This window comes from Melanerpes formicivorus, unplaced genomic scaffold (genome assembly GCF_026170545.1).
Source record: "Melanerpes formicivorus ecotype bairdi unplaced genomic scaffold, bMelFor1.0.p_v2 SCAF_11, whole genome shotgun sequence".
NCBI classification, from domain to species: Eukaryota; Metazoa; Chordata; class Aves; order Piciformes; family Picidae; genus Melanerpes; species Melanerpes formicivorus.
The window spans coordinates 2,391,932-2,417,593 of record NW_027142363.1 but is presented as its reverse complement, the minus strand read 5'-3'; the positions used below and the strand labels follow the sequence as shown (position 1 = coordinate 2,417,593).

Here is a 25,662-nt window from a genome sequence, read left to right as displayed (position 1 = left end):
TTGCCAAAACCAAGTATCTACTAGGAATTAACCCTCCTGCCCTGCTTATGATGAGGTCATGGAAAGCAACTGACAGCTGATCAGCTAACACACGCAGCTAACATACTGGAGACTCAGAACACCCCAGATGAAAGATTCTTCACATAACCAGCAGTTAGGAACTCTGCAGCCTTTCTCCTGAGCACCTCTGGATAAAAAAAGAACCACACACGTACCTGAAGCTTTTAAATACAGGATCACAACTCATATAAGCTGGGATAAGCATTTCCCTACGCTTACATTCTGCATCCTTGCCACTCTCTACGATCCACAGGATCACAGGCAAGACAGGCTTGTGGTTTGGTCTTAGAGCATTTATTTCATTGTAGGTTATCACTAAAGTATTCCTTTATTCTTTCAAACTAAGTAACAGAATACTTGTTTCCACAATAACTCTATGTAAGTGACAAGGTTCAGAAGCCAGAAAGAGGCAAGTTACAAATGGGATCAACTAAAGTACTGGTCTAAAGATGGGTGAACCCAAGAAACACACAATTTTTTCTGCAAACTTACTGTATTCAGCACAGCCATACTCTCCTTAGAAATACAAACTCCATCATCCATAATGTGTCCCTTTAGACAGCAGGCACATTCAGGAAGCCCAAATGTTTTAATGAATGGGTTTAATGAAGCCTATTTATTACTTCCTGCACCTTGGCACCTCCCTGAAAGAATCAGGTGCTGTACAGTGTTGCACCCATTACCACAAGCTTGCCCCAAACCATTGTTTAAAATACAGTTATTCTAGCATTAAGAGATTACAGTCTGAAGGAAATGCTCTGTAAATTAGTTTAGTGCTTTACTTAATCCCTAATCCCATTTTATAAGATCTAGCTTTACCACTATTCTTTTCCAGAACCCAATGGGACACCTGCTGATGCTAAGCCAAAAGCATTGTGTGGTACAATCATGGAAAAATCTAAGTACTTTCAAGGGGAAAAAAAAAAGTGGCAAATTCCCTAACTTCCCCTCGCACACACAGAGACTATCCTGAGACTTCTGGGATAGAGCACTGGCCAGTACAATTTCATCAAGAGGCCACTAGTGAAACGCAGCACCTAAAGCCCCACCACAAAACCTCTCCTTTCCAGGGGGCTGGTAAAGTTTCAGGAATCTTTCAAGGCCGACAGTTAGGCTCTGCAGGTCACAGGTCACCTCCGCCTGAGCTGCTCCTGCCAAGCTCTTGCCCCGGCCTGCCGGCTCGTCCCAGCCAGAGGGCTGGTGTCGCAGCTGCCGACCAGGCAAACCCGGGATGCTTCTAACGGCAACCTGAGGCACGCTTCAGGCGCGCTCCGCCGCCAATCGACTGCAGGTGTGCCGAACAGCGGAGCCGCGGAGCCGAGGATAACGGAACACGCACCTGAAGAGCACCGCTTCAGAACTAGTTTATTGACAGGCTACCACAGATGGGCTCGAAAACACTTTTATTGACGACAGCTGCTCGGCCACCCGCTGTCCCCCGCGGCGCACCTGCCTGCCCTTCACATGCCAGCCTCGCCCGGGGGCCAGCCCCCGCCCCGCCGTGACAAGAAGGTCTCGCTTTTAAGCGGGCCCAAGGGGCACAACGAAGCTGCTGAAGGGCCGCGAGAGGCCACAGGGAGCGGGACGGCTGAGCCTCTCACAACACTAACGACGCCGGCGGAGAGGCCCACGGTGGAGGCCTTCCTATAGCACCGCGCCCTACTGGGCGCAGGAGGCCCCGCCGCAGCCCAGGCACGGCTCCGCCCGCAGTGCAGATGTCGCAATGAGAAGGGTCGCCGCAAAACCCTCCTCGGGCTCCTGCCCCCACGCCACCACCGGCGCGGAAAGCGGAGCGGCCTCGGCGCTGGCTGAAGGACAACCCCACGCTGCGACGGGGAGGGGAAAGGAGGGAGGGGGAGGGGACACCGCACGCCCCGGCACCCCCAGAGGCGGGCGGTCGCCGCCTGCCCGCCCGCCGCCCCTAACCATGCCGAGGCGGTGCACCCCTCCCCGCGGCACAGGCCTAGGCCGCTGGCGGGCGGGCCGGTACCTGCGCTGGAAGTCCGCCTTGAAAGGGGCCAGGTAGGGGTCCCGTTCCAGCAGTTGCTGCAGTTTCGGTGGCTGCGTACCGGCGGCCGCCATCTTGCACGGCACCGAATCCGCGCCGTGCCGCTGCTATATACTCCCGTGGAGGGGGCCGGCGCGGGCGGGCGGGGGATGCGCCCCCTGCCTCTCACCGCCCGGCGCCGCCCACCGGCCGGGGCAGCCCGCTGGAGCCGGGAGGCGGCCGTCATCGCCGCCCCTCCCCGCCGGCCGTGCGAGCAGCCTGGGCCGTGCCGTGCTTTGCCCCGCGGTGCCCAGCGCGGTACTATCGGGGCCCCTGGTGCCCCGGGGGCTGCGGGAGCCGAGGAGAAGGGGTGCTGGGGCCACATCTGTCCGCGCTTCCCCTCGGCACGGATAAGCGGGGAGCTTAGTTTGGCAGCCCGCAGCGGGGTAACCGCAGGAGAGGGGGCGAGCGGGAGTGTAAAGAGAGTCGTTCTACCAAAACCGGTGTGGAGTGTCGGGACGGGCAGAGGCAGCGCCGCGGAATGAACGACAGGCAGGCCTGGGCCGCGGCGCTGGCGGAGCCGCCCATGCTGCTGAGAGACGGGGCGGGGCGGGGGGCGAGCACTGTCGGTGAAGGAAATGAGCTCTCGGAGCCGACCTCTCCGGCAGTGCTGGGCAGAGCGGGCAGGAGACGTGTGTCTGCCGTCCTTCGGCCGTGCCTAGTTTGTTTTCTTAGTGCCTCTGATGTCGTTTTCAGTGTGTGCGCTGCCTGGTGAACCCTGCATTCCCACGCACAACGCCGCCACCACCGCCGCTCCGTGCCGTCCCCTCCCCCCTTCGCTCCCCCTCTCCTGCCGCCCCAGCCAGATTTGGTGTCATCATGAGTGCTGGAATAAATTTCTCGACTGTTTGATAGAGTGCTGGCGTGCTCACCAACAAGCTCAGCAAAACAAGACTCCGGGGGCATCCGTGAGTTCTCATAAACACCATGTCTGGACAGCAAAATGTCGCTTCACTGGACACAAAGCTTCCCAAACAAAGTAAGATTAATTCAGCTGACCCTCCTGCAGCTATAAATAATAAATAGCACAGGTAGATCGCTGTGGGATTTTTTTTAACGGCTATCAGCACGTCTTGTTTTTGGATAGGCCACCAGATATCCAAGGCAACTAATTGCCAGCCTGACTATGCCTCCAGACCAACATTTAACACTTTAATTTAAGGGCTGGCAATTTGGCTTTGTTTAAACACCTCGTGAGAGGCCTCTTTTGAATGCTTTTCAGTCATGGTTTACAAACTTTTCAGCTCCTAGATACTTTACCACAGCATCTCCTAAATTACTACTCAAGTTTGTAACTCATACCCCCCTGTGAGTGTTAGTGCTACTTCTCCTTCCCACATGCCATATAACTCACCGCCTGGTGTGTAGTCAACACTGGTAATTCATTTATTACTTTACCCAAAGCTGGCTACAGTGAAAGCTTCCATAATGATTTCTGTCATCAGCAGGGTATGCTTAACTGCACTGTGTTTCCTTCATTGCAGCACTTTGTAACTCCACACACCAAAACCCAAGTATTTGTTTGGGGGGAGGTTGTGTGAGTTTTGGTTTGGTTTGTTATGGAGCACAACAAATACTCTCTGTCCTGAGTATGAAATAATACTCACTGTGGAAGCTGGCCTGAGAGAAGGCCTAAGCAGCTGGTGGAGGGGAGAGTTACTACTTTTTGAAAGGAGCAGCATCTGTGCTGTAACAGAATAGCCTGTCATAATCCACCTCTGATAAGACTTTTTGTTCCCAGTGTCCACCATGTCTTCAGTGACACTGGAGAGAGAAGAACTGTTTTTAGAATTACCTGTGCTTCCTGTATTGCAGTGATTCCAGTGACTGTGATAAAGCAAAGTTTGAGAACTCTCACCATCATCTCATTTTTGTATCATACTGTGTGCCACATGTACTTTTGTGAATGTGTCACTCCCGTTCTCACAGGTAACTAATTGGCAAACTAAAGAGAGTAATTCCAGATGATTACAAGAGCCAGGAATTTGTGGGGTTTTTTCCACATTTGTGTGTTACCTGTACTGCTGCTTTGGGGTTTCCAGATGTTTGGTTCATTAGAGATCACCTGCTGTTGAAGTGGAGGTAGGAAAGCAATTTGTGCACTCTTTAAACTCACAAGCATGGGAAACAGGAGCTTCACTCTTGGCACAGTCTCTTTGGTTTTCTTCATTGTCCAGAAGCTCAAGCAAGTTCACAGCACCATTATCAGCTGTTTGGCATACACACAAGAAAGAGATTTATAAATTAGCAGTGGTTTGTGTACACAGAAGGACTGTAGCTGTCACTTTCAGGCCCCTAAGAACAGGGACCCCTTCATCTGAAAAACTAAGTAGAAACAACACAGTATCCAGCCTCACATCTGAGCAAACTTGAATTTCAGCAAGTTAAATCCTGCAAAGAGCTGTCTATAAAAGATGAAGGCCAGATGCTATATTTAACACTGTGAACTGAGGCATTGATAACCATACCATTGGCACCTACTCATGCTCCAGTTTACTACTTAGGCATGATTTTATATGCCTGCTTTGTCACAAGTAAGTCAAAAAGATACTAAGACACACTACTGTGATCATCAATTGCACTGTGTTCTACCTGAGACTCAAAGGGTGAGCTTGGCTCTCAGGTCATTGCTTTTAGTACTCTACCTGGAGGCAAAAAGGGTAGTTCATGGCAATGAATATTGTCTCAACAGCTAAATGCATCTTTGTGCACTTTCCAAAGGTTGATGCAAAGCTGGCAGCTAGTGCTGCCAGAAGAAATGGGAAGATTGGAATAACTGTTCTTCTTGAGGGACAGCAGTGGATCATACAGGAGTGGTGTCTAAGGCACGTGTCTGGTACTCAGTACCACTAAGGCAGGAGCACAGCAATCCACTCTAAACTAGACTTCCAAAGGATGCTCATGCTTAAGTGATGTATACATCTCTGAGCAGTACCTGTGTGGTTACAATTACTGTAACAGCAAGTTAGATTTTTTGTTACTTTTTTAAATATGCAAAGTTCAAATAGAAATCAAAGTTTTGGGCTAAAGAACTTTTGCTATCAGGAAAGCATTGAAGGAAGAGAAAAAGTGACTCTTGTCATGCAGTACCTCCATTTTGAAGTCAGTAATATTTTGAATTCATGGTGTAAAAGATGACAGAGATGCTGAACTGTAGGAACTGGGTTAGGAAAAAAATGTTGTTTTCATTAAGGCACTGGTTCATATTCTTCCTTATCAACAGGAGCTGTTCATAGCTCAGCCAGAATGGATCTGTGGGGTCTTTGCCTCGTGCAGAACCAGTTGCTGAGCTCCAGGTGCTTAAACAAAGTGGCTCAGAGCAGCCCTGGGCCTGGCCAGGCTCTGTTATGTGCTTGCAGACCTCAGTCACCCTTGGAGTACAGGATTCTGCACTACAGCTGTCATGCAGTACTGCTAATTTCTCAATTGCCTAATCCCACAGCTATGGGATGGACAGAGAACTCACACATCAGCTACAGTGTGCTTCCTTCCCTGCCAGTTCTCGCATTGTGCAGAGCAGGAATACTGTGAGGGGTTGACGGAGCTACGTTTTAGCCTACAGGGAGAGAAAGAGGGCAGTGGCCAAGGATGATGCGTGCCCAGCTGTGCTCTGTGGTGGCTGTGGACAGTCTGTAGACTCATAGCTTAATCTGTGTGAGAAGAGATGGCAGGTAGCAAAAGGAGGAAGACAATTTTTAACTCCACTGTTGACAGCATTTAAGAATGACTGATTTCTCAAAGTGACAAGTCACGAGGCACATCCTTTGCATGTTTAAATGCAAGACATAAAGGCTATATCTACGATTTGTCACCATTGCAGTCTGGGCAGAACCCCTCCCAATTCCTTTTCCTGAAAGCCCTTTTACATCTAGGTGTGGTTGGCCCACTTTGCTTGCTTGCATGTGAGCAGATACATGCATTTCTAATTGCCATTGCACCTTTTGATGTCAAACATTGGGAATGGAAATTTAAGAAGCTGCTTATCCCAAACTTTGGATTCTCTTAAGGTGAAGCACATAAGAGAAGAAATGGTCAGTGTTGCACAGCTGCTTCTAAAGACAGACTTCAACACCTCCAGTGATGGTGACTCCACCACCTCCCTGGGCAGTGCATTCCACTGAGGCAGGGAGAAAACCAGCACTGAGGTTTGTGGTTTAGTCTGGTTGGGGGAAGGTTTTGGGGGCTTTTCACGTGTCCTGTATATGTATTAGGTGTTAAGCAAGAGTCTGCTTTCCAGGCTTGTAGCACTGCACAGCAGTAGTCACAAATTCATGATTCTCATCATCAGGAACATGATGTGGTTGTCTGTCTCCTCAATTTTGAGGTTCCTACTTGGAGTCTGAGAAATATACAAGAGCCCCCCCCAGACACAGTTCACATTCATGATGCTGTTGGTTACATAGTGACTGCCCTTGGCTATCCAATCTTTTTCCTGTAAGAAGGACATTGAATTGCTGGAGCATGTCCAGAGAAGGACAGCAAAGCTGGTGAAGAGTCTGGAGGAGGAGTCTTCTCAGGAGCAGCTGAGGGAACTGGGATTGTTTAGCCTGGAGAAAAAGAGGCTGAGGGGAGACCTTCTTGATCTCTACAAGTACCTGAAAGGAGATTGCACTGAGGTGGGAGCTGTTCTCTTCTCCTTAGTATCAAGTGATAGAACAAGAAGAAATGTGCCAGGAAGGTTTAGACTGGATATTAGGAACAATTTCTTTACTGAAGGAGCAGCCAGTCATTGGAATAGGCTGTCCAGGGAAGTGGTGGAGTTAACACCCCTGGAAGTATTCAGGCAATGTGCGGAGAGGGCACGTCAGGAGGTGGTGTAATGGTGTAATGGCTACGGCGGTGTTAGATCGATGATTTGACTCAGTGATCTTAGAGGTCTTTTCCAACCAAACCAATTCTGCTTCTGTGATTCTCTCTCTTTGGTTTGCTTTGGTTCCATCTCTTCATTACAAACAGCTTAACATTTATATTTTAATTCAAACAGCAATCTTTTACAATCATACATCATTTTTCACCTTAAGATATCACTTGCAATCATACATTATGCAAGTAACGTTTGGTTTTCCAAGTTAATGTGATTCTAATTCCACTAGAATAGTTTAAGGGAGGATGGCTTTCAGTCAGTTCCCCTCAGTTTCAAACCCTCTTCTTGAGTCTTTTGTGTATCGTGGAGTTCTCCCTGGATATTGGATTCAGTTGCCTAATCCTACTCAGAAACTGGTTGATGTCCCCATTCAATCTGATTTTAGTTTAACTAGCCACTTCGTGCAGATATTCCTCACACTTGTGCAGTCAGGTCCTGCAGCAGGATGTCATGCATCAGCAATCACACTTCTCACAGCAGTTCTGGTATCTCCTGCTTGAAAATTCAGCTTCTTTGATTGTTAGCATTTCATTCTCTTCCTCTACCTCTTCAATCAGATTAGCCTTCTGAATTGTATAGATCACAGCCTGTGCCAGGTATTCAGTCTCTTTGCAGTATATTTATCTTCTCAGCCAACATCCAGCCTCCTCATTTTCCAGTTGCCCCATACTTCCACCAGGACAGCAGGCCATCCCCAAAGATCAGGCTGTACTTTGGTGTCTGTGGAGGTGAAGCACAAGCAATTAATTGTCCTTTTCCTTATGCCTGTCTTCAATTAGTGATCTGGTAGCAGGCTTGTAGGAAATACTGTTCCAGTATCACATCTCTTCCCTACTGTTCTCTTGTTGTTTCCATCTGTGTGTTTGTGCTAGGTCTGACTGTTTTCTTACCATTTCCTACCACTGCATACCAAAGCATGGACTGCTTTGCTGCTTTTACTTTGTCATCCCCCTTTTGACACTCCTACCAAAGAAGAATATTTGAGAGTAAATGCTGTCAAAGCCAACAGTTTGTTCATCTTCTGCTTTATTTTTGTTATTGTTTCCTATTATTTAGTGTCACCCAGGTCACTTCTTCCCTTATATAGGTTGCTATCTCATTCCATACTCTGCCAATGTCTCTAGGTCCTAAAGCTAAATGCATTTCTACATTCCACAATTCTTTTAATGCACCCTGGCCCTCATTCAAAGCTTGTCCATACCTCCTGTGCACAACATTTTGGACAGAGCCTCACAGCTTTGTCTTTATTCTCATACACCTCTGCTTTCTTCTGGCTTGTGATCATCCAAACAATAAAACTTTCCAAATTCTAGTCTTCCTTTTTAAATCTCTCCAGTGTTACACATCCACTCTTAGAAGGCAGCTGCCACTGCAGGAACTGACTGATACTCAAGAACCTGTACCTCAAAGACTTATTCTCTCCTGAATATGCCATTGCCTCACCTCAGCTATTTCTTCTCAAACGGAGAAGAGGGTGGATATTTCTAGGAGCAGAGTGGACATGTCTAGTAAGGGGTGAGATTTGTTTTTCTCTTCCCTTGGTTACCCTGTCAATGTATATGATTTTGTCTTTGACAGATAAACCACAACAGTCTGTAGTCACATGGGTCATGAGAAAGGAGCAGAGACAGAGAGCTCTGATCACCTAGGACTATGATCAAAGGCATTTAAAACAAGTATCAGCAAACTGGCCTTCCATCCACTGACCACCTATCATCAGCCTGTGCTGACTGCTGTCTATTTTCTCCTCTTTCTCTCAGATTTTCAGCAAATCCTCATATTCCATCTCAGAAACTGGCACTTACCCAGGTGAGAATTTCCAAGAGTGAGTCACAGTGAGATGAGAGAGTGAGGTAACTACTGTTTCTCTGTTTTCCTCAGATCCTGGATCACCTGGGCTGCCTCAAATTAATTTCTTTTACTCTATATGAGGGACCTGGCAGGACACAGGAATGCACACCTGCTATAGTCCTGGTCTTCTATGATAACTATAGGCTTCTGCCTATAGAAGCTTTTGCAGGGTGTTAGTTGCTCACCAGCCTACTGGAGAGTATTTCCATGTTTTGACTGATCTGTTACACTACAAATCTTGGGTACTACACCAGGTACATGACACTTAGAATTTACTGTCAGTCCAGTAAATACTCTGACAGGCCAAAGTAATCTGATCAATAGAGGAAAGCCTCAGTTTTCTTCAGTCACCTTTCCGGTGTGCCTCTAGGTCCTGAAATTGAGTGCTTAAGCCTTCTTGATACAGATGGAGCTTGCTTCATGACAAGTCATCAGCCTCTGAAGTTTTCACAAGAAGATCAAGGAGGTTTGTGTTGGGGAGTTCTCATTCCTCAGGCTTCTGTACATTTGGTCTTATTTTTAAACTGTTTCCTTATGACACCTGCTTCTCTCTCCTTGAATTCCAGATAGTTTGAATACTGCACAGTATCTTTACCCCAGGGCCCTCAGCAGGTATCTGCCATTCTCTGCAATCTTATTCCACTGTTATGCAAACCTTAACTCCACTAAACTCAGTGGAGTACATATTCTTTATGCTGGATTTCATTACATCTCTTAAAGAATCTGAAGAACAGTTGTGGTAGGATAAATGACAATACATGGACCAGTGGGTTGACTGAATCTCAAACCCATCCACTTTGTGTCATCACTGACTCTCAACACAGTGTCCCAGACACAATTATTGGTCTAGATAGGTATTTTTGCCTTAATACCAACCTCCTCTAACGTTCTTTTTATCAGTGATACAGTGATAACGTTCTTTTTATCAGTGATACAGTTCACTGTCTCTGATTACTCCGGTCAGTAGTTGTGCATAGTAGTGCACTATAAAGAAGGAATCCTTTCAAAAGTCATTCATGTCTTACCCCCATATTAAAAGTTAATCTCACAAACCATAATAAGTCCTCTCCTGATATTTTTATGTTGGTCATTATCTGGCTCTTTTTGCGGTTAAGGCATTAATTTATGCAAATGAAGACATTTCTTAATTGGTAAGATCATTGTGCAAATTGTTACAATTATTTATGCTGTTTCCTCCTGCTGTTTCAGCTTCCCCCAGTTAGAATACTGAACTGCTTTTACGGTTCATGAATTATCTGTGGCTTCTTGACCTATGCACTCATTCAGCTGTGTCCTCAGTAATTCCTACGTTGTCATCTGTTTCAACACATGCACTAGAAAAACTCACAAAGGTTTCTATCCTGGGAGCTGAATCATCCTCTAAATCAGGACCATCATACTCTCAAAACAAAATCTTCCTCTGCAGAACTTAAAGGCAAGTGTTACCTATGTGGTATTACTTTGGATATTACAGCTTCTCTTACTCCAAATTGCTTGTGTGTCTGATAAAAAGCAGGTAACTCAGCAGTGCCAACCAAAATTGTCTTTGTATTCCTGTGATGTCATGTAATACCCAAACCTCAGTTATCCTTTTCAGTCCCATTTCCCATTTTTTTCCATTCAGTTTCCACTTTTCCATTTCGAGATACACTCACATCTTTCCTGGTTTGGTTTTTGCACAAGTCACCTGAAGTTCTGTGAACTTGACTACTTTCCTGTCATTCAGGAAACCTTGAGTGCCTAAAGAACATATCCTCCTGTACAATCAAATTATTATTCCAATGATACCATTAAAAAACACTTATGGTGAGTATCAATCTGTCTTAAGTCATCTCATATGACTAACATTTAAAAGGGCTGACTAATGGATACAGACATGAAACATCCTGAAAGTGAGGAGAAAGCAAGACCAGCTGTTTATTCCTTACCTTTTTCCTAGCAATGTAGAATGCTGTGCAGATTCTTTGTACAGACTTGCTTTTAACCTTGCCTCTGTGTTCACCAAAAATGCATACTCTGGTAGGTTGAAAATACATCACTGCAGGTGTTCAGGAGGAGACTTGATGGGGTGCTTGGTGCCATGGGTTAGTTGTTTAGGTGGGTTGGATTGGTTGATAGGTTGGACACGATGATCTTGAAGGTCTCTTCCAACGTGGTTGTTGGTTTGTTTTTATTATTATTATTACTCTAACACTACTACAAGTTATTAACGTAGGGGAGTTTTCCTGTTTATTTCCAGTTTGCTGGGTTACTTGCAGCTCTGAGTAAGATTTACATGAAGACTACTGAAGAACTCTGTAGATGAGTTGCATTACAATGATTGAAATAAAACTTTCCAGCCCATATCTCTAGTCTACTTCTTTTCATGTTTCAGGAATTTTTGTCCCAGATTTGTTTTTATGAATGCTGCCTTTATTAAATTTGTAATCTCCCAAATTAACACTGATTTGTAGGAGGTTTTCTTTCCCCTTGCTTTATTTGCTTGCATATTTATCTTCTCCCTATCACTTGTTGATTTGATGTTTCTTTGTGATTTTGTTTAATTGTAATTATTTTTCCCATCTTGTCTTTTTCCAGTAGGTGATGGGGCATTGATGCCCTTAAGGGATTTAAAGTTACATGGAAGAAAACTGATCCCTGTGCCAACAGATGAGATAGGCTTTATGGGTTCTTCACGATCTCTTTGCACACTGGTAAAAGGACAGGATTGTGGAACATGAGATACAAGTGTCACCAAAATATTGCCCTGGTTTTGTAAGGAGCTGCACAAGAAGTCATTCCTTTTCTGTAAAGTGAAGCATGACTATGCAAACTGTAAAAGGAAAACAACACTGCCAGCAAACAATAATTGCTATATGTTTCTTGATATTCTAATGGGGCCACGAGGATGCTCAGAGGGCTGGAGCACCTCTCCTATGAGGACAGACTGAAGGAGTTGGGGCTGTTCAGTCTGCAGAAGAGAAGGCTCCGAGGTGACCTCATTGTGGCCTTCCAGTATCTGAAGGGGGCCTACAGGAAGGCTGGGGAGGGACTGCTCAGGATCTCAGGTAGTGATAGGACTAGGGGGAATGGAATGAAGCTGGAGGTGGGGAGATTCAGGCTGGAGGTGAGGAGGAAGTTCTTCCCCATGAGAGTGGTGAAGCCCTGGAATGGGTTGTCCAGGCTGGTGGTTGAGGCCCTGTCCCTGGAGGTGTTTAAGGCCAGGCTGGATGAGGCTCTGGCCATCCTGATCTAGTGTGGGGCGTCCCTGCCCATGGCAGGGGGGTTGGAACTAGATGATCCTTGTGGTCCCTTCCAACCCTGACTGATACTATGATACTAATTTTCTTTCTATAGAGCAGCAATGAGCAAACACCACCTATTGCCTGCTGTTTTTCTGAAATGCAGAAATGATTTGCAAGTTTAACTTGGAACTCAGGTGTCATGCCCCAGATTTTCCTTCTCAGAATAAACTCAGCTACTTCTGGTTTTCCATCTCTCCTGGTTGTTCGCATGATGCCATTTGTACGTTGGGGACCGGTTCTGGATAAGCAGCAAGAGCGCTTTCCGCAGGGAGGATACTGGGGAGCTACAGGTGGGGATTTCTATATTTCATTAGTAAATTGCATTCATTTTGTAACCTACTCAATACTCAGAAACATTAATAAAGGCCTTTTTATAAATCTGAAGCCTTTTTACAAATCTGAACCTGAAAGTGCCTTTCAGGTTGATGTGTTTTACACGCTGCTTTGAGTGCAAGTTTGCACATTAGCTGAAAGAGGTTTGATTAGTTTTATTCTTTCTTTTCACAAAGGTCTTCTGCATTGTATATTAGCTCTATTGGCAAAAAAGTATAACATCTTTGATAACTTTCAATGATGTTAGACAAGATTCAACAAAGCCTTTAATTTCTTTTGTAAACCTGCATAGTTAAGAACAAGAGAATCTTCCAAGAATATGGTATTTGTGTGTAAATCTAATACTGTCATTCACAGTTAGACTTAATATTCAGAGGTTATAGCTGTGTGAGCTATTTAAAAATCAAAAGGAGCCCAATCAGAATGTAATCATGTTTGGAGGAGCAGTACGTAGAAGTTATCCCTCAAGATAACTTTTGGTTACCCTTCTAAAGGGTAACCAAATATAATTATTTCATGTGGTGCTGTATAATTGAGATGACTTGGAATTCCCCCTCTTGTGACACTTTTGCTCTAGCTGTTAAGTTTGACAGGGTCAAAACTCCTTCACCTGTCATGGGCTAGAAAATACTTTTAGTGCTAAGAATAGCTCATTAAAGGTGGATGGAAAATCTCCTTTTCCAGTGTGCATATTAATTACCATAACACTCAGCAAATTCATCTTTGCTGGCAGGCTGACATACCTTGCTGCTGTGTCAATGAAAACTGAGGGGTTTTGCTGATTTAAACTGTCACTTGCCTGGAATAACAAGATATAGTGAAGTGAAAACATGGAAAGTGGAGCAAGGTTTTGTAAAAAAGTATGATTCTGTTCTAAGCAAGCAAAACAGCATCGATTTCTTTGTAGAGAGAGCTTGAATTGAACACAGGACTTTTGAGTCAGTAAGCTCTGATGATCTGATCCACTGTTGTTCTGGACCTCATATGACCCTCTGCTGAATTATTGGCTCTGCTTTTGGCTTTGCAGCAATGTCACCAATAGCAGAAACCGTGTTAGAAAAACTTAACAGTGTGATTGAACCCTGGAATTGACATGTACAATTCCAGGGACATCTGCAGCATGAAGGCAGAGGATGAACACTCCCTTCCTCGAGCAACACTCGTGGAAGGAATAAGGGGTTAACACATTGTTAAGGAAGAAGGGCTAGAGAATATGTACATCACAAAATCTATGTCTCTGTTCCCCCATGAGCACCCTTACCTTTTGCTTTGTTCTCTGCCCCATCACAGGTATAATCATCATGGAGCCACACTCCAATGTGGTTCTCTGTTCATTCTAGAATAATTTCTTTGGCCCACTTCCCAGAATGCAGTGCACTGCGAGCAAAATACATCACTAAGAAGTCAGTATTGCATACAGCCTTACTTGGCTTTCAGGTGATGAAATAAGATCCTAGTTTTCTCTATGGCATGTGTAGATAGATGTCTGAAGTCTGTGAACTGACAAATGTGACTTGGGGATGACTGCCAGAGTTGCAAGGCAAACAAGAAACTTGCAAGTACTGGATAATGACATTGCTTGTCTAAAATCCACTGAAAGGTCCAGCATTCTTACTGACAGGTGCAAACCATCTGTTGGGATTCTCCAACAGAACAGGCATCTTCAGGTCATCATCATTACAAAGTGACAAAGCATGAAAGGAGGATTTCAGTACACCTTCAAAGCACATCATACTAGGGGAACAAATGCTAAATAAACAATCTCAGCATAATTAGGTAGAAGATAATGAGCTAAGGAGTCTTGTTCAAGACCTACAATGGCTACCACTGCTGCTGCAGAGGTGAAGTGAAAAAGTGAAAGTCACTTGCAATTTAGAATGCCTTATTTTCATACTTCCAATAAAACCCCACGGTATCTTACTAGAACTTGGCCAATTTTTCAACAAAACCCTAAGCAAAAATAGTACATACTTTATTTAACTATTCACCTGTGACATGAAGGGAAATGCAAAGCATTAAATCTTTTGGAGACTTTTTCTCCAGTTGTTTAAAATCTCCACTATAAATTCAAAATTGGTTTTGTTCTGGAGGTAACACACAGATAATCTGGAACTAGCACTCATACCTGAGCAAGTTAGTTCCTTTGGCTTGTTTTGACTGAACTTGCACAATCTTCCTGTTAGCTGTGGAGACTTTGTAGATGGTTGTTGCTGGATGTTTTGGTGTGGCGAGTTCAAATGCTTTTGTGAATATCTCTCAGTTGTTGTTCCTGTAATGCTGTGATCATCAAAACCCAAATGAAACAGTAAATTACTGAGCATGTTCTTCATGAATTTAAACAAGTGTTCCCTGAAAAATTGTCAGCATTCCCTGTCTGGCAGGCAGCAAGGCCTTGTCCAGCCTGGCCTTGAACACTTCCCAGAGGGGACACCAACTTCCCTGGGCAACCTGTTCCAGGTTCCACCCTCAGCCTTACCTGGAGATAGGTAAAGTAGCTTGTTCCTCAGTGAACAGTTTCACAATATTGCATTTCATAACTTGAGAAATTCTTGGAAATACAGCTCATCACAGACTGGTTCCCTGTTTCCTTGAGTCTTTGATTAATTTCAAGCAATTCATCATGAAAATATCAAGCAGTTCAACTGAGTTACCTGTAATATCCATGAAGCACATATCCCCCAATCTCTAATATAAAGTTAGAGGCCACTTACCTTGCTGGTTAGCTTCCAGTCAGCATAAGGAAGGATCATGTTATGACCCTTTACTATAGTTGTTAGAGAAATCTAAGGCTGTTTCTTTTAACCTTTTAACCCCCATATTGATTGGTTTTAATGGGATGATTCTTGGTAGCATTACAGATGGCAAAAAGGGCTGGGTTTTTGTGAAGGACTTGATCCTTTAGCCACGTTAGGCAGCTCCTGTTCCTCCCTTCTCAGAGAAACATCTGTCAGAGAAGTGGTGGCAGCCTGAAGCCTCAGAAGAGTTCCTAAGGCACAGCTCACAGGTAAACCAGTTTACTGTAGTTCGTTTCCTAATCCACTTCATGCTGTTCTACAATGTTATATTCACCTTTCTCACCCTCAGAATTTTTGCCCTTTTTTTGGTGGTTTTTTGTTTGCTGTTTTTTGCTCTAACCTGCAATATCCTTGCAGACCATATTTAATCCTGAAGAGTGAGGATGTTAATTGATTTGAAAATGGCAATGATGCATCTAGTTCTGTCTTATCTGTGGTGCTCTTGGTACACATGAGTATACCTGCATCCCAGAATAGAAAGTTGGACACATTTTGCTGTGGTGTACCTAGGTCCTCTCTTGACCTGTTTTCAGTGGCACATTACACAGCGAATCGAGCGTGAATCCCACAGTATTTTCCTCATCCTGCTCCCGAATAAGAACATGTATATGCTTAAGACTTTTTTGGTAATTATTGCTTCAGTTAACACATAATTAGCTCCCTGAAAAGAAAGGGGTTTAACCACCTCCACTTTAGCTGAGACCTCTATGAGTCTTGCCAATCAAGGAGGGTTTGAAGTCTGCAGTATAATCATACTTGCAATTAATAGGAAATAGCATTTTAAAGCATTAACTCATTTGTCCATACTACATCCTTTTCGGGCAGGCAAATAAATGTTATTATCCTCATTTTACAAACACATTGATTAAGTGACTTACCTAAAGGCCACACATCAATTTCAGTGCCAAGATTAGCATGTAGAAACTTCTGCATTGCAGTCACAGGGGAAAAAAGAAAAGAGATCTGTATTATAAAGTACACCTGCCCTCTGAAACAAGCAATCACTTCTCATATATGTAGCCTTGATAGGATTTACCCACTTCACATCCCCCATATGCTTGCATGCTTTGTCAACCTGTTAAGCTGCTTCATGATGATGGCTCAAAATGGTTCCCAGCATGCCTCTAACATAGGAAGCTTTTATGTCTACCTCCCATTTTCAATCAAAAGGCTGGAAAACACTGCCTGGAGAACCTGTAAAACTTCCACATTGTTGGCTGAGCTTATGCAGGCAGAGGGGAAGGGAAGAAAGAGGAACTCATGCTATGCAACGTGAAGATGATCAGTGGTCTGCAGAAGTAGTCAGATAATGATTTGGAAGAAATTAGGAAGAACTTCAACTATGTTAAGACTTTTTTTGCTTCTTCAACCAAGCAGATTCTCAATTTCTGGGTTTTGAACAATTCACTTTTCTGTTGCTGCTGTTGCTACTGTTTGGAAATTGCAGTATTTGACGTTAGTAACATTGGAAGTTGAGTCTTCATTGAGTCTTCATTGAGTCTTCAGCTCTAAAATGCAGTAGTGTCTCTAGTCTTCACTCTGTTGAGCTATTGGATAAATTGCTCCATTTTAAAGCTCCTGGTTTTAAATTTTGAATATGTTTTGATTTTCATCTTCATTGTCTAGTTTAGATAGATTTTGTCTGCCTTCATCTTACTGACTGATGGGCAACACAAACCGTACATTTGTGCAGTATGTGTACCTTGCATGTGTGCAGTTCATGTGGCAAATGAAAGTATAGCACGTGATGTCATAGTGTGCAAAAACCTGTTAAATAATACTGAGATTCTAGTGTTGAAAACCTTCCCTATTTACAGGCAATTATTTCTGAGGGAAAATACAATGGTTGCTGTATGTTTCCTCTCCAGAACAAATCCTCCCTACTGGGAAAAACAGCACGGCAACTCAGGACAGCACTTTTAACAGGCTCACGTGTAACAGTGTAACAGTGCCATGTTCTGATCTGGGTACAGTTCACAAGATGTTTGGGACTCAACTTCTAAAAATGGTAGACAATAAAATTGTGTAAAGTGCAGTCTAACAGTTAGTCAGCAGATCCATAAATCTGTCATCCAGGGCCGTGGTGTCATTTGCCAGCACACGAATTTGACCTAGTCATTGAAGCTGATACTGTGCCAATGCTTGAAAGCAGATACATTGAAAAACTGGGCAGCATTTATGCTAGATACTGATATTTCAGACCAGCTTCACAGGCGATGAATTATGTTCTTAATAAGCAGGCATGACAAAGTTAAATTTAGAAGTAGAATTTGGAAGAGTAGCCAGGTTTTAACTGAAGGTCATTTGTGCTTTCTTTGTTGTTGTTTTAACCCATGCGCATGTAGACACAGGAACTGTGTGAACTCACCTTCAAGATACCTCAAATATTAACCATATAAATTATGCATTTAGTATTTTTTCCCCCTGGGTTTTAAAAGATTATTTTGTTGCATAAAACTAACACCACTGAATTTATGGCTTGTGAATCACCTGCGGATTGCAGCATCAGAACTTATCAAATAAGTTTGTGCCTGTCAGAGTTTTGTGTTAGGTCCATTATTCATCAACAGCAAAGGGAAAAATAAAAGGGCAGTTTTCTAAACAAATGCTTGAATGTCTGTGTTTTCTTGGCACTTCACTGCCTTGATCTTCTATGCAACTCTAGGCCTTATTCTTTCACCTGAGAATTAGTAAGGTGTCATATACAGAAGTGGTAAATTCATCTGCATTAAAGTGTGATTGAGGGTTAATCTTGCCTAGTAGAAAAGAAAATCATGGCTGGGTGGCCATAGATGTGATTACGTGTCCTGAAGCCTGGTAAATATTGTATCACACCACAATTTAAGAGGCTTAAGGACTTCACAACCTTAATTGTGTTTTAGTCATGGCAGCTCCGTTCAATTACATACTCCAGCTTATTAAAAAAAAAGAAGGAAAAAAAAAAAGGAGGGAGAAAAAAGGAAGGAAAAAAGGAAGGAAAAGAAGGAAGGAAAAGGAAGGAAGGGAAAAGGAAAGAAAAAAGGAAGGAAAAGAAGGAAGGAAAAGGAAGGAAGGAAAAAAGGGAAGGAAAAAAGGAAGGAAAAAAAGGCAGAACACAGAGGCATTCCAGTGTTTCAAATGGTATTGTGGTACATCTGTCCTGCAGGGCTGTTGCATTATTTTGGGTATGCCCTGTTTTCTCCAGTGGTAGTTATGTGAGCTAAGAGATACAAACCACAGGCTTCTGCATTGGGGAAAAGAAGAAAACCAAACCCACCTACAACATAACCAATTATATAATCAAGAATAAACCAAGAGGAATTAATAAGAAAGGCAATAATAATGGAAGACAACATTTACATGACAATTACATGGGAATCACAGAACTATTGAGGCTGGAAAAGACCTGAAATCATCAAGTCCGGCCTATGGCCTAACATACCACAACATCAGCTAAGCCATGCCACCAAGTGCCACATCCAATCAGTTCTTAAAGACCTCCAGTGGTGGCAACTCCACATCCCTGGGCAGAACAGTCCAGTGCCTAATCAGCCTTTCTGTGAGGAAGTACTTCCTAAAGCTAAGCTAAACCTCCCCTGGCACAGCTTCATACCATGCCCTCCTGTCCTGTCGCTAGTTGCCTGGGAGAGGAGCCCGAGCCCCACCTGACTACAGCTTCCTTTTAGGTAGCTATAGAGAGTGATAAGGTCCCCTCTGAGTCTCTTCTCCGTGCTGAACAGCCCCAGCCCCCTCTGCCTTTGTCTCTTTAGCTTCAATGTTCTGTGAAACAAGTAGCTAGCTAGTGTTTTCTGAGGTGCATTACATTACTTAGTGGGAACCTCATTTGAGGTTCATCCTTGGGTGATACCATCAACATGACTAGTGAAGAGAAGTTTTCTTTTAGGTCTTTCTGGTTTGTCATTTATTTTCCTGGGCTTCTCATAAACTCTGTACTACTTCCTTGCTAGAAGAAATTAATGATTTTTCACTAGGCACTTAGATTCCAATCTGCTACAGCACTTAGAGGCATGCCTATGCTCATCTCCTGAAACTTTTAACAGTCTCATTGCCTTTGATGAAACTTCTCACATCATGAAAGTCACAGGCATGCTTTAGTGTTTCACTGGATTAAGACTTTAGCCATTTTTCCTTTCTTTGCATTTATTTCTAAGACCTAGCTTCTTAAAACTATTCTGGGTCAATGATACTTCAGCATTTTATAACAGTTTTTGGCTTAGTTTTCTTATTCATGTATTCACTGATAACTTATCTCTTTCATTCACTTCCAGAATCCACTTATAAGTCAGGGTGTGTAATGAAATTAAATATTCAGCTGTCCTTTCAGAAGAAGTTAAATTTGCCTAGTGAATGTAGGGTGGTGCAGAAAGCCTTCAGAAGCCCTTACAAAACAGAAGTATTTGTCCAGAAACACACTTTATGCAGTAGCTATGGGTGAAACTCTCTTTGCTTCTCAGGTACAAGAAGCCAGGCTAGCCAATCAAAACTCTCCCATGTGGCCTGAAAAATCTGGGATGTATTTTGAAGCTTATGACTGCAGCATCAGATCAGTGATATGCTATCTTTGTTTCAAAGGAACAATCCTCTGTGTTCGTCAGTGCTGCATTAGCTGATCATTTAAACTTAACATCGTACAACACATGGTAAAAAATCAATTTGGATTCTTACCTCCAGAATTCCAACTTTAAGTGTGGAACAGAGTGGAGAAAATGGATGTTTGTGTGAAGGAGGTGCCTTGTATTTCCCAACCAACCCTTCTGTGGTGGGTTGATCCTGGATGAACATCAGGTGCCCACCAGACCCACCCTATCACGCTCCTCCTCAGCTGAACAGAGGATGAAAGATACAAGGGGCTTGTGGGTCAAGGTAAGGACAGGGACATCACGCTGCAATTACAGTCGTGGGCAGTGGGCAAAACAGACTCAATGGGGAATTTATTGCTAATCAAATCAGAGTAAGATAATGAGAAATAAAACCAAATCTTAAAGACACTTTCCTTTCATCCCACCCTTTTTCTCAACTTTACTGCTTATTTTCTCTACCTCCTCCTCTGCAGTTGCACATGGGGACAGAGAATAGGAGCTGCAATCAGTTCATCACATGTACATCTGCTACTGCTTCATTCTCATGGGGAAGAAGTCCTAACATTCTTCACCACTGGTTGCATGAAATCTCTGTTTCAGCACCTGGAGCAGCTCCTCCCCATCCTTCTTCACTGATCTTGATGCCTGCAGAGTTGTTTCTCTCCTCACTCCTCTCTCCAGCTACAGTTTCTATTGTACAGTAACTTTCCCCTGCTTCTTAAGTGTCTTGTCTCAGAGGCACTGCCACCATTGCTGCTGGGCTTGGCATTGGCTAGCAGTGGGTCATTCTTGGAGCCAGTTGGCATTGATTCTGAGAGACATGAGGAAAGCTTCTAGCAATTTCTCACAGAAGCTATCCCTGTTGACCCACCACTACCAAAACATTGCCATGCAAACCCATATACCCTCTTATGGTACTTTGCAACTAAATTACTTCATGTAACTCACAACTTCTAAAGAGATTTGAGGGTTATGGCATTCCATTCATTTAAAAACAGATTGCATACTAAAAATAAAGAATAATGACTCAGAGCTTACCTTTCTTGAGTCTGGAGGTGAAATGGTAAATACTTAATACAGGGAACTCTCCTGAAGTTTTGTTCTTCTTTGTGTTTCTGTATAACAAAAACCAAAAATAGAATAGGATAGAATTGAATTGATCAAGTTGGAATTACATAGAATTACAAAGAATAAACCAGGTTGGAAGAGACCTTCAAGATCATCGCGTCCAACCCATCAACCAATCCAACCCACCTAAACAACTAACCCATGGCACCAAGCACCCCATCAAGTCTCCTCCTGAACACCTCCAAGGACAGCGACTCCACCACCTCCCCAGGCAGCCCATTCCAATGGGCAATCACTCTCTCTGTATAGAACTTCTTCCTAACATCCAGCCTAAACCTCCCCTGGCGCAGCCTGAGACTGTGTCCTCTTGTTAAGAAGAGACCTTTGAGATCATCGAGTCCAACCTACCATCCAGCACTATCTAATGAACTAAACCACAGCACCAAGCGCCCCATCCAGTCAAAACGAATTTCTTAGCACACAGCTTCCAGGTACCACACTCATGGATACCCCCATTTCCATAGTATAGATGCAAAATCCTTGTCCTACAAAATCATGTGAAGATTTTTCCAGTGATAATAACCCTGCTAAAGACAGTGAGAATATAATTGAAGAGCTGCTATTCACTGTTGAAAAATACCACCTGGGGATCAAATCTTTCCCTTCATACAATGCAATAGCTAAATGGACAGAAAAAACAAACTGTTTCCATATACTTTACTGTCTTAATATCACCAGAAGATCTGCAAACATGATATATATGTTACACAAATTACAGTGTATATGTAGGTATTATTCAAGTACTGTTGAGAGCAGTGTGCACAGTGCAGCATTTGTACTTAAGCCCACTTTTCAAGCTGGGAAAATGACAAGGCGTAAGCCTGACAAGCTTAGTGCTCTCTCTGCAAGTTCTCAATAGCTGAATATAATTTGTTTCCAATTCTGATTGTTAAAAGACATTTACCTAGGCAAAAAACCTATTAGGAGGAAACAGATGATGCTTTTGTGTAACGAAGTGAAGCAAAGAATCTTTTTGCCAGGTGCCATCATCCCATGGAGAGGCTGTAGCTCCTTTGGAGTAGCTATATATATATATATATATATGTATGTATTAATGTAAGAGATAAATAAGGATGTTCTGGTAGGAAGAGAAGCATAAGTATGAAATACAAGAGAGCAACTGCAACTAAAAATGCCTAACTGGATATTTCAGCTCCCTCTCCAGTTATCTTCCAATGTTGTCAAATCCATGTACATCCCAGCTCAGATCCTTGGTCTCTGTCTGAATAATTTCAAAGATTTTTGTTTTAATCCCTGAAGATGGGAAAACAATGTTTTGTAAAAGCTAGCTGGCATGGAAGCAGTAAGTCTTCACAAATCTTCATGGATCCTAACAGTTCCCTGCCAAAACCAAATGCACATACCACAGGCACTGAAAGGAAGTCCAAAGAAGTTTTTCAAGCAACTTTCACATAGGAAAGAGCAAAGTTCTTCTCTAGGCCTCATCTCTTCAATGGAACATGATGTGAGTTGAGGTGGAGGTAGTATCAATTTAACAGCCCCCAAAGCTCAGATTACTTACCCTGCTTCCTGCTATGCAGCGTAACCATGGTGGAGCCTTGACATGGAAAGTGCACTCAGATTGCTCATCGAGTGCACACAACTCAGAAACCCCAAGCTGCCTGTTCTGTGTTAAGCCAGCTTGCCATTTTCGACACGGCTGGCTCATGTTCATCTTACTATCGAGCAGTAAATATCAGCAGGATGCAAAACTCAGTTTGGGATCTGGTTGATAACCAGAGCTCCTGGAGCTAAATTTCCCAAGTATAGTATCTTAAAGCTCTCTTAAGTCTGTCTGTACTCACATGCAGTTCATTTATCTTGGAGAGATGTTATAGATGATGCAACTGCTATGCTTCAGAATTATTTCTTTCCCCAACTATACCAGAACTGGAACTGTGATTGCAGCCATCAGCTTTGTTCCAGACCTGTTCTAATTTGGTAAAATTCCAGCCAGGATTAGATTTTAATTTCAGTTTTATTTTGCAACAAATACAAAAGACAAACCATGTAGCTCACGAAGAGAGCTGAATTTCCTGCAAGCCCATAGATGATTGAGTGTTTTGGTTTCAGATTATTTCTAGTTGCCATGTGGCACTACATCACAGAAAATTCTAGTACCTGCAAAATGCAATTTCTTGGTAGGTTGCATGCCAAACTGTCTTCATTTTTAGCTTTCCAAACTTTGCTAAGGTGAAGCACATACAAATAAACTCTTTATAAGGAGGTGAAAAGTGATTTTTTTTCCCCTTTAAAATAGATTTCTGCCATAAGACCTGTGATGCCTTGGGAAAGCTGCTTTTCTTCTCTTTTTGTTTTCATTTAACTGTCTGGGTTTGCCTAAGCCTACTGGGGAAAAGAGATGTTTGCATACTTTACTTTTCTGACATGTATTTAGAATAGAATAGAACAAACCAGGTTGGAAGAGACCTTCCAGATCATCGCGTCCAACCCATCAACCAATCCAACCCACCTAAACAACTAACCCATGGCACCAAGCACCCCATCAAGTCTCCTTCTGAACTCTACTTGTAGGGAAGAGCAAGAGAAAGCTTAGAGAGTGGTAGAAGGACCCAAGTGGAGCAGTCTTAATGGAACAGTTACAAGTTCATTTTACCCTCTAAATAGTGCCAACCCTAGGTTATATCTGTTGGATCTCTATTTCTTGGCTAGGAATCTAACATTTAATTTCTTTAATCTGTCCCAAGACAGAGTAATGATGTTCTCAAACCTTTCCAAACCTTGTGAACTACTCACAACAATATTATTAGCATTATTACTTTTACTCTTCCTTTCAAAAATGGGTGATTTGGGAGTACTGGCATGAAAGACAAAGTGTCAGAAGTACTCAGAGGTAGCGCTAGCTGTGTCCTTCTGCAGGCTCAATAGTCACTCCTTGAGCTGAATAAGAGAGTCACACTTACCACTTTATCTCTACATCTTCAAGTAAATAATACCATGCCTCATTATATCCATATGCAAAATGTGAGGGGGAAAAGTGAAATTGCTTTTACAAAACTGCACAGCAAATCAGTAGCAGAATGAGGAGATAACCAAATCCCTTCTCCCTCCCAGCCTCCTGCCACTTGCCCTGTCTCCTGGACCAACTTGCAAACAAGTCTGGTGGCTGCATGCTTGTTGAAGTGCATCTCTTTGTGTTGTCTTGTCAGGACAAGACAATTTGTTTGATTTCACAACATCATGTGCTACCAACACAAGCATGTCATTGACGTTTAGCATGCATCTCCATGGCCAATACCATCTGTGTCTGTAGCAAAGTTCTTAAACATAATGAAAAAGGTATGAAAACAATGAAAAGGTAACTGTAGGCCAGCAACCTACAAATATTCAAGTTCTGTAACACCACTGAAAGAAACAATGATGCAAGATCAATCCTTTAAAAGCTTCTAGCATTACTGTCTGACAGCTACAAAGTATTGGGCATGGAGGTGCTCTTCAGTGGTGCCTGAGCTGCTCAATGCCATTACACGATTCTCAGATGCAACATCAAGTTTCTCACTTCTTTATTTCAACTGAGAAGAAAGTTTCAAGCTATTGATATGGACAAGCTATTGCACCAGACACCATGTCTTCAAAAATGCTAACTTAAAAGTTAAAATACTCTGAAAACATTTTGAAAATATTAAAGTTTCTTCTTAAACCTGCTGATGCCTTCTCTTCCCCCTGGATTTGGACTGGGTCTGATTCTTGATGGGAATGCTAGCATTTTCCCCCAAAATATGAAAGTACACAGGTCTGATTTTTTTGTTTAAGAATGATACTTTAAAATGAAGACAAATCATTATAAATCAGAATATGATAGTGGGGGTTAATAGTGGCAAAAGCAGTTTGCCAAGTTCTGTACTCAGGCATGTGAAGATAAGCATCACGATCAATGAGAAATGCAGCTGCATTAGGTAACAGTCCACATTTAGAAACAGGACCATAGGGAAAGGTTCTAGCTGTTCTGTATGGCTGCTGATAATGTAGTTCCTAAAATTAGATGGAGGCAGCAGTCCTGAAAGAAGCTCTGTATGCATACAACCCTGTGTCCAAGGCAGAGATGTCAATGAAACCTAAAAGGTATCCAAGCATGTGGGGTGTCTGTTCCCAAGTGTCCAGTTGCAGGACACAGATGTCAGGCATGCTGGAAACAATGGAAAAGGGATACATGGAGATACAGGGCTGGGAGGCAGGAGGGAGGTTGGTGCTGGGTAGGCTGGGAGAGCTGCACAAGGGCTGTGAGCGAGCAGAGTGCTATTTGTCTGCAGTCTCATTCTCTGCCTGTGAGAAATAAAACCAAGAAGCATCCCCTGTTTCTCACAGATGTGAATGCCTGTCACTCTGCTGATAGGGGCACTAATTATACCCTAAACACCAGTGTGAGAGCCCATGGTGACCACAGCCAGCTAGCCCAAAGAGAATATTCATGAAGACATGTATCTTGACTCCAGTCCATCTCTAATTAAATCTAAATTAAATTTCACCAAGGAGATTGCATGGACCTAATTTTTATACTCTGTGATAGATCCATCTTCCTGATGCTAACTAGCTGTTAGCTAGAGACAAGGAACCACTGAAGAACAAATCATTTCGTGTTTTCCTGGTGTATTAGCTCACACCACGAGGTTCCTTCTGATAGGCATTTATATTTATGCACATCTTTTAACTGTACACATAAAAAATATAGCTTTGGAAACAAATCATAGAATCATAGAAT

The 25,662-nt window shown here is 43.1% G+C and overlaps 1 protein-coding gene and 2 long non-coding RNA genes across 11 annotated transcripts in view; 1 reads left to right on the top strand and 2 right to left on the bottom strand.

Moving 5' to 3' along the window:
• GBE1 (1,4-alpha-glucan branching enzyme 1) overlaps positions 1–2,243 on the bottom strand; it is a 130,150-nt gene extending 127,907 nt beyond the window's left edge. The window contains exon 1 of one of the 2 annotated variants that reach the window (XM_068144421.1): positions 2,051–2,243. In XM_068144421.1, the coding sequence (XP_068000522.1) occupies positions 2,051–2,142 (92 nt within the window). In that variant the 5' untranslated portion in view covers positions 2,143–2,243. The remainder of the gene's footprint in view (positions 1–2,050) is intronic. The other variant, XM_068144422.1, reaches the window with a different exon arrangement.
• LOC137444108 (uncharacterized) lies at positions 1,638–24,839 on the top strand. 7 transcript variants are annotated; one of them, XR_010988077.1, is made up of 8 exons: positions 1,638–2,082; positions 2,804–4,036; positions 6,115–6,252; positions 11,400–12,396; positions 13,730–13,876; positions 15,376–15,443; positions 19,906–20,097; positions 20,288–24,839. It is a non-coding gene; the product is annotated as an uncharacterized lncRNA (long non-coding RNA). The 7 variants fall into 7 exon arrangements; XR_010988078.1 differs by lacking the exons at positions 13,730–13,876; positions 15,376–15,443; positions 19,906–20,097; positions 20,288–24,839 and having other exon boundaries at positions 1,649–2,082; positions 11,400–11,794; positions 12,159–13,721; XR_010988081.1 differs by lacking the exons at positions 13,730–13,876; positions 15,376–15,443; positions 19,906–20,097; positions 20,288–24,839 and adding an exon at positions 4,037–4,189 and having other exon boundaries at positions 1,661–2,082; positions 2,804–3,086; positions 11,400–13,721.
• The window catches only part of LOC137444109 (uncharacterized), a 40,329-nt gene continuing 18,832 nt past the window's right edge, over positions 4,166–25,662 (bottom strand). The window contains exons 4-7 of one of the 2 annotated variants that reach the window (XR_010988083.1): positions 20,853–20,929; positions 16,113–16,161; positions 14,565–14,716; positions 4,166–4,316 (exon numbers count right to left, since the gene is read on the bottom strand). This is a non-coding gene — a long non-coding RNA (uncharacterized lncRNA). Of the gene's footprint in view, positions 4,317–13,760; positions 13,817–14,564; positions 14,717–16,112; positions 16,162–20,852; positions 20,930–25,662 lie in introns of those variants that run through there. The other variant, XR_010988084.1, reaches the window with a different exon arrangement.